General features: G+C 38.6%; 1 protein-coding gene across 1 annotated transcript in view; it reads left to right on the forward strand.

The window, feature by feature from the left end:
- Positions 1-15,742, forward strand: part of LOC120535778 (septin-7-like) — a 113,386-nt gene that overhangs the window by 38,124 nt on the left and 59,520 nt on the right. Inside the window, exons 4-5 of the mRNA XM_039763837.1 lie at positions 3,124-3,224; positions 7,156-7,290. Coding sequence (XP_039619771.1) covers positions 3,124-3,224; positions 7,156-7,290 — 236 coding nt within the window. The remainder of the gene's footprint in view (positions 1-3,123; positions 3,225-7,155; positions 7,291-15,742) is intronic.

Here is a 15,742-nt window from a genome sequence, read left to right on the forward strand (position 1 = left end):
AGTCAATAGTTACCCCTAAATTCTTTACCTGCATCTTGACTTTAAATCCTAATGCATCAAGTTTATTTCTAATAACCTCATTATATCCATTTTTGCCAATCACTAAAATTTCTGTTTTCTACTTATTTAGTTTGAGAAAATTACTTCTCATCCATTCAGAAACACAAGTAAGACATTGTGTCAGTGAATCAAGAGTGTCGGGGTCGTCAGGTGCTATTGATAAGTACAGCTGTGTGTCATCCGCATAGCTGTGGTAGCTCACATTATGCTGCAAAAATAATCTGACCTAACGGAAGCATGTAAATCGAAAAGAGCAGCAGACCCAGTATAGAGCCTTGTGGAACACCATATAGAATGTCATGTGTCTTCTTTGAAGCATAATTACCACAACCAACAAAGAATTTTCTACCTGCCAGGTAGGACTCAAACCAATTTAAGACACCCGCAAGTCATTTACTGCTTTAACGAATGCAGTTTCTGTACTGTGATTTGTTCTGAAACCCAATTGAATAGCATGTTTATTGAGGTGGTCATTTAGCTGCATAATGACTGCTTTCTCTAGGATTTTACTTAAGAAAGGCAGGTTAGAAATAGGTCTAAAATTTTCAAAAGCAAAGGAGTCAAGATTATTTTTCTTGACCAGGGGTTTAACTACAGCAGTCTTAAGACAGTCTGGGAAGACCCCTGTATCTAATGACGAGTTTACTATGTCAAGAATACTATCAATCAGCATGGCGGATACTTCTTTGAATAAACTTGTTGGTATTGGGTCAGGGACGCAGGTGGATGGTCTCAGTTGAGAAATTATTTTATATGAATCAGGTAAATCTACCCTGGTGAAAGAATTTAATTTGTTTATAATGGAGTACTGGGGTTTAAGAGGATCAGTATTGGGGTGATGTACTATATTATTTCTAATTCATTAATTTTTTGATTAAAAAATACAGCAATAGCCTCACAAGTTTCACTGGAACAGTGTATGTTCAGTAGCAACTCTTTGAGGGCTAATATTTTTTCCAAAAAACTCAGTTTTCTGAAAAGTGCCCAAAGCAATGGTTTCACACATAAATCGACATAAAACGTCTGTTGCTGCCTGTCGTGCCTGCTGTTGACGCCTGTTTGCAGTTTGCGTCAGCAGTGGCTGTGCAGAGGGTGACTCGACGGCCAGCAGGAATGTACAGTGGGCTGGCTGCCTGGCTGTCTTTGTGAGACAGGTGTGTGCGGGTGGCAGTTGCGGTGAGACGCAATATAGTTTATACCTCCTGTCATTTTAAGTGTCTGCCCTCCCAGGCGAACGTTGCCATAGGTGCATTAGCCACACGAATGTGTTCAGTACCACCACATCAGCTGGGGACCAATCAGCTGATGCTGGTACCTCACTTTCATTTTCGATCTACGTCTCCAGAACACTTGCATCAAAATTGGAGTCCGACAAATCAGAGTCTGATTCAGTGCTAATAAGAAAAAAGTCATCCACGGATTATTTTGCTTTGAGCATTCACTTTGGTATCTCCCAACATGCCATTTTAGAAGCTGTTTGCTCTTTGCTACTCATGCCCACACTAGGAATCGAGGTAAAATCAACAAAGCTAACTTTCCTTCTAGCAAAAGTGCATTGAAAGTGCTGTAACAAGAAGATCACTGATCTCTATCGATCGCTGGCGATACTGAGGCTTTCAAAATAATAATAATTATAACAACAAAAACTGCGTTAACACGTGATAAAATAATTGTCGGCATTAATTAACGCCTTAACGCGATAATAACACTTTCACTTGCTAAGCCCTAATAATTTTGCTTTATAAATAAATTTGACTATTCACTAAACTAATCTACTGTATATCAGTTTGAAAGTAGCTGTTCTGTTATCCATTTTTTCTGTTATCCATCACAGCCTTGGTCCCGACCCTTGACAGATAATTGAGGCTTTATTGTTTCTATATACTTTTGTTTATTAGAGTTAATTGTTGTTAAATTAAGACCATGTCCTATCAGTGGCTGAAGTGAGTCAGAGCTGTTTGCAATGTACCATAAAACAAAACAAAAAAAAAGTGAAAGTTGCAGTACTCTAATTGAACAGAGACACTATTATAGGCTGTAACTAAACTGAATGTCCTTCATTGAGAATACTGGTTATGCTTTGACCCAATTACCTTTTTGAGCAGGTGTTAGACACCGTGCACTTATGAGGAAACTCTGGAATATCAATAGCATCTTAGTAATTTACTTCCAAGTAAAACAATTTTATATACAAGTTGCTGTTACTACTTATTCAGAATTGTTTTCACAGAAAAAGTCTGTTCTTAGCTTAGATGTTATTATACATTATCATAATTCAATAATTTGCAAATGGTGAAAATGCAAGCACATTTTTAACGTAGGTCTTGTCAACTTTGACATAACTTGCTTGATTAAATTTAGTGACTTGACTTGGTTGAATGTAATACAGATAACTTAAGACTTGGCTTGATACTTGAAGGTCAGGACTTGACGCTTACTTGAGACTTGGATATGTAGAAATTAGTTCCTTCTCTGGCAAGAAGTGAACCTTTTAGCACTGCCCATGTCCCATCTGTACATATGTATTCTATGAGTAAAGCAGAAGTTTTTATTGTAGCTAGAGATGTGCTAAGCTGTATTAGGTCAATCTTCAAGCTAGACAAGTAAGCACATCAAACAGAGATAAGAGAAATTAGTCACACTTTATCTTGTAAGCTGACTCAGCAACTCAAGAAGGATAGCTGCAGTTTAAGTCACTGAACCTAAATATGTTGTAATTTTGCAGCCAGTTTTTAAATGCTATTATTGTCTGCATTTTAGAATCAGAAGCAGTAAGTTTTTGTTGATTAATTTTGCTGAATGGATTTAAATTTTCATTTATTAATAAAAGTATGTTTTTGAAAAATTAGAATGGTTTATTTACTTACAATAAGATTTCTGTATTCTATTTAGCCAGTTCTTATTCTTTTATTCATGTCTGAAACAGTACATTTATTATATGTAATGCATCATACTCTGAGACAGTACCAGCTACATAAGAGAAAGTAATTAATTGCAGTTGCCCAGAATTTTGAAAAAAACAGCATTAATATTGTTATGGTGTAAAAAATATTTCTTTTTCAGGTTGAGCAGTCGAAGGTCCTTATTAAAGAAGGAGGTGTTCAGCTAACTTTAACTATTGTTGATACTCCTGGCTTTGGAGATGCAGTGGACAACAGCAACTGGTATGTTTATGTAAATTAGTGTAACATATTTTACTGTGAGTTTTTGAACAAATTGAGAAAGTTAGCTTTTCTTTTCCTTTTTATAGTGGCCTGTTTCAGTTTTTAACAAACTGGTAATCCATATACAGGCAGTCCCTGGGTTACGTATGAGATAGGGACTGTAGGTTTGTACTTAAGTTGAATTTGTATGTAATTTGTTGTCGGAACAGGTATATTATTTTAATAAATGTTATTGTTGACCGACTGTAACCAAGTGCACTGTCAATGAATTAAGGAGTTTCTCCTCTCTCTGACCTTGTTATTATTTCTACTTTATTTTCAATGGTGATGGTTTTTCTCTTCTTTACTGTATCACCAGCACTTGCATCAGATTTATGTTTCAGAGACATTCTAGAAGGATGAAGACAAACAGTTAAGATGAGCTCTTCTGCACAGCACTGTACACGCTATCACAGCAGGAAGGAACCCTTCGTCAACACGTCTGATGTACTGACAAGAGACAACTTCCTGCTGTGTGCGTAACGGTACAAGCAGACTTGCTATTAAGAATGAATGGGGGCGGCGAGGGGTGGTTCACCACCCGCCCACCACACAGTCACCTCCACTACAGTATGCTGCCGCCCACTGAGAACGAACACGGTGCGGCCAAAAGCAGGTAGTGAATTGCCCGCCACCTCCCCCATTCAACAGCCTGCCACCTGAGGTACACTACAATGCTACCATCTGCCGCCCTGTTCACCCTTAAAGGCCTCTGTTCAGCCACAACTGGGTCACCACTTGCAGCATCACCAGCCGCAACACCGAGAACGAACGGGGAAGCTGTGTGTGGTGGGCGGGTAGTGAAATACCTCCCTCCGCTCCGTCCAGCCTGCGTCCAGTCGAGCAGTAACTGCGGCGGCATGGTCAGCGGGCAGCGAACTGCCCCATCAAGTCTCCATCCTGCACATGAGCAATAGCTGTGGCCCTGGTGATTATGGACCATGGGTCACCGCTTGACACCCGGGAGCCACCCGAGGGACACTACACTGCATGAGCAGTGAAATCGCCCCCCCTTCAGCCTCCGTCTAGTCACCGCTTGTAGCATCCCCAGGCCGAAGATGACGGAGCGGCAGTTATTGAGGCGCATGCGTTGCAGCTGTGGCCCCATTCGTAAGTCGTAGGTCGGATGTCCGTAACTTGGGGACTATCTGTACATCCTTAGTAATGCAGTAATCTTAAATGTTGCTATTTTCTTTGTTTTAAAATTGATGTTTGCATTTAATTAAGATTAGTTGAACCATTTATACTAAATTCTCTCACTTTAAACACTGGTTTTGTTTTGTCACACAGCATCTTTGCCAACACAGGGAAATAAAAAAGCTAATTATATTCCACCTTTATATATAGTTCTGGATCTTTTTAACAACATGTTCTGTAAAGGTAGCAGCTTCTTATTTGTAGTCAGTGTTTTGTTTATTTTCCAGTCTACAGTAACAATATGGGGAAAAAACTCACTCGTGGTCTACCAGTGGAGGAGTATTCTACAAGTAGCAGAAAATTTATTCAGATCATTTTGAACCAAAAAACTACAAAACAACTAAATTGTAACAGTGTTTTAGGTAGCATTCAGAACTTTGTTGTCAATTTTCAAACTAAACTTAACATAGGGATCAATTCACTGTGTACACCGACATCTTCTAGCAGTCTGAGACAATAAACTTGACTTCAGGTACACATTCTTTTCATTTTTGGTTGAAATTAAGAAACGTTTCTCTGTACTAGCCATCTGTTAAACTGGCACATGATGCAGTAAGTACAATTTAATATACTGCACAAAGAACAATATAACAAGTTACCCTTAGCTAGCTTCTACGCACCCTAATCATCTTCAAAAATACTGATTTAAAAACCAGTTTATTCTTATACTAAAGCATACTTTTCCATGCTCATTACACTATATAAATCTAGCACATAAATGAAATATTCAGTTGCTGACTTTCTTATTCAAATCCCATTTTTCCCACTATATATTTTAATGCTTACAACTTTAACAGTATCATAGGCCCAAAAGCTGCAATTGTTTGAAACTCATTAGTTGTACTTTTAACATCATATGACCAGGCTGTTTTCTGCCTGCTACCATATTTTAGAGCCCTAAAAACCCATTAGGGATATCTTGATATTTTTTAGAATGCAAGGTAGTGATATTTCATTCTATAATCACTTTATTTTTGACCTATGATTCAATGTCAATGTAAACATAGCATTCCAATTATTTTAGTTATGAATGCACCATATGAGATTATGAAAAACCAGTAATGGCGCACTGCACGATAATGTGCAGTAAATACACTTGACTTGAGCATTCATACTCTTTCTCTGTATGTTTAGCATTCGCTTGCTGCTTCCTGAACAGCTCTTCTTTTCTCCACCCTAGCGGCCTGCTTCTTCTCTTCTTTCGTTGGCATTTTTTTTGCATTAAAACTGATTAAGTCAGTGTTTGTGTTTCAATTACTTAGTATGTTATCTTTAGTTTTTCACTTAAGCTTGCACTTAAGTCTTCAATCTGCCTCAAGAATGATTTAAGATATGATGGCGAAGGTGGTAGGGATGAGAACAGCGCCCGTATGCAAGCGCCACATGGCCGCCCTGCTGACTGCCTCTTGAGAGTTGATACAATAAAATAAAAAGAGGAATAACCTTGGAGGTCAATCATTACCTCAAAAGCGGATAGTAGACTTCACGTAGTATATGTGTACCAAATTTCAGGTCAATAAGTCAAACGGTTTGCGAGCTCAGGTGATGTAAAATCCTGGACAAACAAATGAACAGCCACGGTAGCGTATTATATAAGAAGATATGTGCAAACAGACAAAGAACATCCATCCATCCATCCATTGTCTGACCCGCTGAATCCGAATACAGGGTCACGGGGGTCTACTGGAGCCAATCCCAGCCAACACAGGGCACAAGGCAGGAACCAATCCTGGGCAGGGTGCCAACCCACCACAGGACACACACAAACACACCCACCACACACTAGGGCCAATTTAGAATCGCCAATCCACCTAACCTGCATGTCTTTGGATTGCGGGAGGAAACCGGAGCGCCCGGAGGAAACCCACGCGACACGGGAGAACATGCAAACTCCACGCAGGGAGGACCCGGGAAGCGAACTCGGGTCTCCTAACTGCGAGGCGACAAAGAACATAAAAGCTGAAGTTATTACTTTATGTTTTTTTTTTACATTTTCATCGTGAAAAAATGTTTTACTTTCATTGCAATTGTTGTTAATGAAGTTCACAGCAAAAAGCTAGTATGGATTGCAAGTACATTTTGCAGTTTTTGCTACCATAATGCTTTGCAGATCTAGCGGCAATTTGTTTCTTTCTTTATTATATTATTTACTATGATTATACTTTGTCTGGGTAATCTAACTTCTATTTGGCAGCAGAACACACTTTACCAATTATAGTACTTTTTTTAGGAGGTATTTTTTTCCCCGAAAAAGGAATAAATTCTGATAAAATTCAAATTTGATGGATAATAATTATGAAGTGATAAATGGCATTGTTCAAATACAGTACAGGACAATGCCTTTTCTCAGATTTTGAGGTCTGAAATAAATTAATTTTAGGGGTCGAAATTCAAGAAAAGGCGCTGTCCTTAAAACTTACTACAGTAAAAAGGGATCTCCAAGGTAACACCAGGGTCAAAATTTTAGTTTCCAAAGTAGTTTGTCTCATCTGATAAAGTGGGATTTGTGTGCAAAATTTTGTTGAGATTAGACCAAGGGTGTGCAAATGTATGTATACACACTTGCATTGAGCTTTGTATATAAAATTTTGCCTTTTAACCGTTATCCTCAAAAACACTTAAAGGGGTTTGCTGGAAAAATTCTATAATATTATTAACTACTATTTTAATAATGTTTGCTATGTCTCTTGTCCAGCTGGCAGCCAGTTATAAACTATATTGACAGCAAGTTTGAAGATTTTCTGAATGCTGAGTCAAGAGTTAACAGAAGGCTCATGCCAGATAACCGAGTCCACTGCTGTCTTTATTTCATTGCCCCATCTGGCCATGGGTATGTAGTGCAAACTTAATTGCATTTTTTAAATCTATGTTTTAGTTTGATGTGTTTCAATCTTGATTTTCATAGTACACTCTGATACTAGCATGTGCTTTACCTTTCTCAAAAAGATGAGAATCAAATGCTTAATATTAGGGAAAAATGCAAAGATTTTGATACTGTAAGTTTTCAGACTTTCTGTGATTAAAACATTGTTTAGACAAATAGATGTATGCTATAATATTTGTTTTCATAATTCCAGGAAAAAAAAAAAACACCTGTAAGCAGTATATCCGCAAGTATTGCATTTAATGCTAACTCAATCTGCAAGCATGGATGAGGGAAGTGATGCAAAAAATACAAAATATTTGAATAGCCATGTGAGCAGTCTACATAAGGTCAATGGCAAATATATTTAATGTGGTACAGTAGCTAAAAAGAGAGGAAAGGTGCATATAATTTTTCTTATTAAATTATTTATTATTAGTCTCAGGTTAAAATGCTGTCTTATCCCACCAGTAACCTTTGATCGGAGACTTCTGTTAACCATACCTATTATAGATGCTTAATTTTACTGGGACTTCCACAGTGTGACGGTTAATTGTATTGCAAAAATCTTTAAAACATTTAAGTCTGTATATTGTCTCAACTGGATTTTCCTTAAAGTCCTTATAGATTAAAAAGTAAACTCTTCTTGAATGTAAATGGGTTGCAGTGATTGACTTCACTGGCTCATAGGCTGAAATGGCTTTCTTTGGTTGGGTTTAACATGTTTCCTTTTTATTATGATTTTATTTTTATTTTGAGCAATTTGATTTCCTGTCCACTGGGTTAGAGATGGTAACTGAGGAAAAGATTAATGCTATAAAGTGTGGAAGAAGAAAAAAGGCAGAATGTGACATGGTCTGTCTATAAGGAAACAAAGCAAAATGCTAAAAGAACAGTTCGAGGTCCCAGGACTATAAGAGAACGGAGTTCGCAAGTGAAATGCAGAATAAAAAATGAAAGGAAATTGTGTTCAGGATTGCTAAGCAGGTGACAAAAGAAAGATGAATTATAGTAGGTGTTAATTGCTTGAAAAATGTTGATAGTAATGGGGTTAAGGATACACAGAAGAAATGTGTGAAGAAGATCCTGAATGAGAAGAAGATTTAAATAGTGATGGTCATGGTAAGAAAATAAAAGGACCAAGCTCCATGTTTTTGAAAGAGGAGGTTGCAAAAGCACTGATAAAGATGAAAATAGTAAAGCAGCGGGTCCAACTGGAGAAGTGTTGAAAACACTGAAGGCAGCCAAAGGTCCTTGAGCTAAATGGTTTACAGACATTTGCAACATGATTCTGTATAAAGGGAGGATTCATAAAAATTGAATAAAGTTTTTTCTTATTACAGTATACTATACAAATGGTATTCCATTGTTGGGTGGGTTATACTGAGCAGCCAAGCTTTTGTAGCATGTAAGCAAGGTGGTTGAGAGTGTGCCAGATGAATGCATTGTGAATAAATGAAAAGTTAGTGAAATATAGTTTGGTTTTATGCTTGAAAAGGGAACAACAGATACAAAGGAAAAGAAGCAGTATTATGTATTTGTAGTTTTGGAGAAGATATTTGTCAGGTTGCCACAAGAGATATTGAGGTAGAAATTGAGATGGTAAGATGTGGATGAATGGTTTGTGTCTCTGGTGATGTCATTGAGTGGGGAACCTTGAATGACAATCAGAACAGCAGATGAGGGTATTAAAAGTTTTAGATGTAGGTGGGGCTGCACTAGGGATCTTTTCTGAATGTGTTGCTTTTTGTGATAGTGATAAAGGATTGTCAAGGGAGCTATGGTATGCTGATGGTCTTGTTTTGATGGCAAAAAATGAAGTGGAATTAAAGTAGAATATAATGAAATGGAAAGCAAGGTTGAAAGTGAAAGGTTCCAGTGAAGACCAAAGATGATAGCTCAAAACGAGGAAGCAAGAGGTGGGGAAGGTTTGCAAGCATGACTGTCGTGTGTGTGTGTGTGTGTGTGTGTGTGTGTGTGTGTGTGTGTGTGTGTGTGTGGCCTTTAGAGAAACTCAATTCAATGCATGGTTTGGTGGAAGTGGGTGCATAAAAGATATAGTTGTGTGAGGAGTACTCTTCAGGCAAAAAGTACAACACCTTTGTAGAAGGTATTTGCGAAAAGTGAAGAATTCTAATGTAGTACGTGTAAAGTTTGATTTTAAAAAAATTAAATAAATTGATAATTTGTTTTGGAGAAAGTAGGAAAGTTCTGGTCCTTGGGTGACATGTTGAATGCGGATGGTGTCTAATGATCTACAGCAACAGCAGGGAAAAAAGATGTCTGGAATAATTCCAGGCACTGTGTACTAGTCTGACTTCTAATGGAACCTTTCTAGCATTGAAGGGTAAAGTTTATGAAATTCTTTGAGAAGCAGTATTCTCTATGACAGCTGTGGATTAGGAAAGAGGTACATATAACAAAGCTGGAGTAAACAGTGATGAAAATGATCAGATGATTATGTGTAGTATCATGGAGTCAAAGGAAGATAAATGTTTAACAGAATAGTGCTGTGTAGGCAGCATGCTTACTTCTGAGGAGGAATTGGCTTAGGCAGTTTCAGTATTTGTGGCAAAAATCAAACAATGATTGTGTAAACAGATGCACCAAATTGGAGGTGAAAGGGATGAGGCCAAAAAAGAACAGTTGTCAGGTGGTATCAGATGATACCATAAGAATCGGTCTTATCCCAAAAAGATGTCACTATATCTCAACATAGTGGAGGAAGAAATATTTGGGAGAGTGCCTAACCTTGCTAAAATGGTGGTAATGATTTATAACATTTTTATTCTGAAGCATATTGTTTATTCATTTATTATTAGCATTGTAAGATATGCTATTTTATGTTGTTGAAAGTTGTATAAATGTTTGTTGGTGAGACTTCCGTAAGTTTGAGCCAGTTCAGTAGTGTAACAAACTACTAAATAACTAAATTTGATACTGTTTTTTTTTTTTTTACTTTTCATCCTGATTGTCATTTACAGATCTATATATTTTTATGATTTTTTTTTTCTGGAAATGTACAAAAATGCACAATAATCACCACTTTTACTATCCTGGCCAATTCAAAAAAGCAAACAAGTATAGGCAACCACTGCTATATTTAAATAACTAGCAAAATACCTGCACTTCGCAGCGGAGAAGTAGTGTGTTAAAGAAGTAATGAAAAAGAAAAAGAAACATTTAAAAAATAACGTAATGTGATTGACAATGTAATTGTTTTGTGACTGTTATGAGTGTTGCTGTCATCAAGGATTTGATTATCATTGTGTCTTTCAATCAGGCTCGTATTTGGAGGACGTGTTGTGTTCAAGTTACATTCCGTGTTTGTCAACCATTATAAAGATAACAGCTTTCATTATATATACATATATATATATGTGTGTGTGTGTGTGTGTGTAAATGTGTATATATATCTATACTAATAAAAGGCAAAGCCCTCACTTACTCGCTCACTCACTCACTCATCACTAATTCTCCAACTTCCCATGTAGGTAGAAGACTGACATTTGGCAGGCTTATTCCTTACAGCTAACTTACAAAAGTTAAGCAGGTTTCATTTCGAAATTCTATGCGTAACGGTCATAACGGTCGACAGCGTCCGCCATTTTGAACTTTCTTATTTATGGCCCCATCTTCACCCTGCTGATAACTACAACCTTTTAATTTAATTCACGGCTTCTCCGCTGTTTTATTGTTCGTTTATTACGATTATAGTTATTGTGTAGGTATTTTAGACTTACTTTACATTGTTCAGGTACCCATTTCCTTTATCATTCCAACCGTATCCCCATTAACATGTCTATCGAGGCGATCACCATCGATCAAAGAACTGTCACTTACCGAGTGGTTTCCATGCCGGAGATGGCACCTGCCTTTTCCATTCTCATTGTTACATATTGCACGGCCGTATCAGGCTCACTCTTGATATCCGGAGGAACATTGTGTCTTTTGTATTGAATGACTGGGACAGGTTCAAGGTGTGGGCTGATGACGTTACAGGAGATAATTATACTACACAGGAGCACTATAAGAGTGAAATGCTTAAGCCCTTCACCTATGGATCTGCATATGAGTTGATGGCTGCCGCTGAATTGTTCGGTTGTCGCTTTCAAGTGTACCGAAATGGCCAAATATTTTACACCTTTCGACAACCGCCAATGCCTCTTAAACATCTTAGATTCACAGGTGACGATTGCAGTAGTGGACACTTTGATGTTTATGAATGTTTAAACTCTCAAAAGTTGGATGTGAAGTTATCGATGAAACCGGTTGTATACTTACAATGCTTGACAGATGCCGAATGTCTCTTCAACACAAGTCCTACAAATACTGTTGTAATTGAAACAAACCATGAAACTCAAACTGATTATGACAGTAGCAATCCAAGCTTTGAGATTTGAAACAAGATTACTTTTCACATGGCAAACTGTATGTTGCATGCTCAAGAGTAAGCTCCACGCACAGCTTGGTCATATTACAATCGGAGGGCCGAACTCAAAATGTGGTATACAAAGAGATCCATAACAAATAATTATTGGTATATTTTCCCTCAGTTTAAAAAGGTTTAATTTTCTTCTTAATAAAAATTTTAAGGCAGTACTTCGCCACTGTGAAGCGCGGATATTCTGCTAGTGTGTGTGATATATATATATACACTGCTCACAAAAATTAAAGGAACACTTTAAAGAAACACATTAGATACATCAGATCTCAATATGAAGTTGGATATCTATACAAATAACGACAGGGCAATGTCTTAGGAACAAAAGGATGCCAAGTCTTTTAATGGAAATAAAAGTTTTCTGCCTACAGAGGGCTCAATTGTGTAGACACCCTAAAATCAGAGTGAAATGAAGATGTGGCAGGCTAGTCCATTTTTTCAAATTCAGTATCTTGTGTGGCCCCCACGAGCTTGTATGCATGCTTGACCATGTCGGGGCATGCTCCTAATGAGACAACGGATGGTGTCTTGTGGCATTTCCTCCCAGATCTGTATGAGGGCATCCCTGAGCTGTTGTACAGTCTGAGGAGCAACCTGGCGGCGCCTAATGGACTGAAACATAATGTCCCACAGATGTTCTATTGGGTTTAAGTCAGGGGATCGTGAAGGCCATTCAATTGTTTCAATTCCTTCATCCTCCAGGTACTGCCTGCATACTCTTGCCACATGAGGCCGGGCATTGTCGTGCATTAGGAGGAAACCAGGACCTACTGCACCAGTGTAGGGTCTGACAATGGGTTCAAGGATTTCATCTCGATACCTTATGGCAGTCAGAGCACCATTTCCTGCGCAGTAGATGTCTGTGCGTCCCTCCATGGATATGCCTCCCCAGACCATCACTGACCCACCACCAAACCTGTCATGTTGAATGACGTTGCAGGCAGCATATCATTCTCCTTGTCTTCTCCAGACTCTTTCACGTCTATCACAGCTGCTCAGGGTGAACCTGCTCTTCTGTAAAAGTACAGGGCCAGTGGCGGACTTGCCAATTCTGGTGTTCTTGAGCAAATGCCAGTCGAGCTCCACGGTGCTGGGCAGTGAGCACAGGGCCCACTACAGGACGTCGGGCCCTCAGGCCATCTTCATGAAGTCTGTTCCTGATTGTTTGGGTAGAGACATTCACACCAGTGGCCCTCTGGAGGTCATTCTGTAGGGCACGAGCAGTGCTCAGCCTGTTCTGCCTTGCACAAAGGAGCAGGTATCGGTCCTGCTGATGGGTTGAGGACCTTCTACGGCCCTGTCCAGCTCTCCGAGAATAACAGCCAGTCTCCTGAAATCTCCTCCATGTTCTGGAGATTGTGCTGGGAGACACATTAAACCTTCTTGCTGCAGCACGTGTGGATGTGCCATCCTGGAGAAGTTGGACAACCTGTGCAACTTCTGTAGGGTTAAGGAATCGCCTCATACTGCCAGTAGAGATGATTACTCAAGCCAAAACTAGCACGAGTGGAAAACCAGCCAAAAAGATCAAGAGGGAGAAACTTGAAATGACCTCCACATGTAAAACCAGTCCTGTTTTGAGGGTTTTCTAATTGTTGCCACTTTAGTGCACCTGTCGTTAAGTCCATGAACACCAATACAGCTGAAAGTGATTAACAATGACCTCAGCTGCTTAACCAACCAGAAAATTATCAGACAGGTTTAATTGATTTCATGCCAGGCCCAATAAAAAAGTGTTCCTTTAATTTTTGTGAGCTATATATATATATTATATATATATATATATATATATATATATATATAGGGTGGGACTCGATTAAAAAAAATGAATCTAATTAATTAGAGGCTGTGTAATTAATTAATCTTCATTAATCGAATGTAAGCACACATGAAAATTTGCCCAAAATCGCAAATGCTGTTTTTTAATTTAAAAGGGTTTTAGTGGGCGACAGAATCAAATAATAGACATGGACAGGAATATTGTAAACTCAAGCTGTTTTAATTTCTGAAAAAACAATGCATTTAAACTGCATTTCATTTCAAAACAGAAACAAAAATATGACCCCTGGCTAAAATTGGACAAAAATAAATGGTATTTTAAGTACATTTTCAGAATGGTATTGTCTTTAAATAATAAATACAAAAATTTCAACATTAAAGTGCAGTTTTTCTTCTTAAAAAAATAAGGCAGAAACATAAAAGGTAATTTGACCAGCCTCACCTTTTAAACTGTGAGTAACCTTAGCCAAAATTATTTTGTACATTAGGCTAAAACAGTGTGATCATTGAACATTTTGTAATTAGATGTAATTAGAATTACTAACGGCCACGGAAGTCCAATGATCCCCAGTAAGAGCCACAGTCCGCTTTCTGTAATGCATGTAATTTTGCTTGCTTTTCAGTGTCATAAAGCTGTTGAATTTTTCTTGAAATACGCTAACTGTAGCACATTTTCTAACCCCCTATCTTCCACCACTGTTAGTGGTCTACAGTCCAAAGCAATGTATTTTGCAAGAGAATTTGTAAGTTTGACCGATGATGACTTACTAATTTTGGTCCTGAAGCCAGTCATTTCATGAAGTTTGGGCTGCCGACACCTTTTGTTTGTACTCGAACCCGTACTGCTAGTGCTAACAGCATGCACAGTTTCTGTGCTCGCTGTAACATGTTTTGCATTTAGATGGAACCGTAAGGTTGAAGTGCCGTCGGTGGTATGCAAACTCATTTTTGCACAGTTTGCACCACACCACGCTTTTATCAAGGCTTTCGTCAGGTAGTCTTTTGAAATGAAATTTGCCTCCGATCAGTGCTAGCAACACGCTTTCTTCCGACTCTTACATTGTTGTAGCTCTGATGTGTGCATCAATGTAATCGATGTACCAGGAAATCATGCATTGACAAAAGTTACCCTTTGCTTGGAATGCAAAGTGTGATTAAATGCGTTATTTTTTTAACGCGTTATGGAGTACATGCATCGAAGCTTCTCAGCTGTGCTTGTGCTAAGAAAAGGAAACATTTTAAAAATAACGTAACATGATTGTCAATGTAATAGTCTTGTGACCGTTATGAGTGTTGCTGTCATCAAGGATTTGATTAGCATTATTTCTTTCAATCAGGTTCGTATTTGGAGGACGTGTTTTTTATTCCGTGTTTGTCAACCGTTGTAAAGATAACAGGTTTCATTCATCGAAGTGTTCACTACCCAAATCGGGACTCGACAATGTAAGATGTTCAACAGGCATTCCCTGTAGTAAGTTGTGGAAATTGCCTGTGAATATTTAGCGGTAGCGTGTGTATGAACTTAATTTAATCTTTTCCAGTCCTGCAAAGTCATTTGACGCGAGCCGCTTGGAGTACATGCATCGAAGCTTCTCAGTTGTGCTCATGCGATCTCTCGATGTCCACGACTTTATTTTTAACTCCACAACAAAGTGATCCAAAGTCTCGTTTATACTTCGTGTCTTCTAATTAAACTTGTATCTCGCGAATACCATACTCGTCGTAGGCATGAAAAACGGCAGCGGTAGTGTGTCTATAAACTTAATTTAAACTTACGGTTCACACCGTGCTTTGTTTCCGCAGTTGTGTAATTCGGTTTTTGTTCAGCACTCTTTGGAACTGTTGCTTTTTGTCTGTGCACTGCATCAGTTCATGTGAGCCGCTCGGTGTACATGCATCGAAGGTTCCCAGCTGTGCTGGTGCCATCTTGTGCGATGTCCACGGCTGTATTTAATGTTAGCTAAGACCCGGCACTTAAAAGTTGCTCTCGCAGTTTCACTGAGTTTCTGCCAAACACCAGCCTGACCATCTCATCTTCGTCTGCATAAGCACAGCCCTTCACCCGTTAATATTTAGTGGCAGTGTTTCTATTGGATTGCCTCTGACGGGATGGCCTTATATGGGCAGGCACTAAATTAAGTGGGAGGCGTAACTCCACCTCCCACGGCCATCGAGCAGACGTCTATTATAGTATAT

This window comes from Polypterus senegalus, chromosome 9, assembly GCF_016835505.1.
Source record: "Polypterus senegalus isolate Bchr_013 chromosome 9, ASM1683550v1, whole genome shotgun sequence".
NCBI lineage: Eukaryota > Metazoa > Chordata > Cladistia > Polypteriformes > Polypteridae > Polypterus > Polypterus senegalus.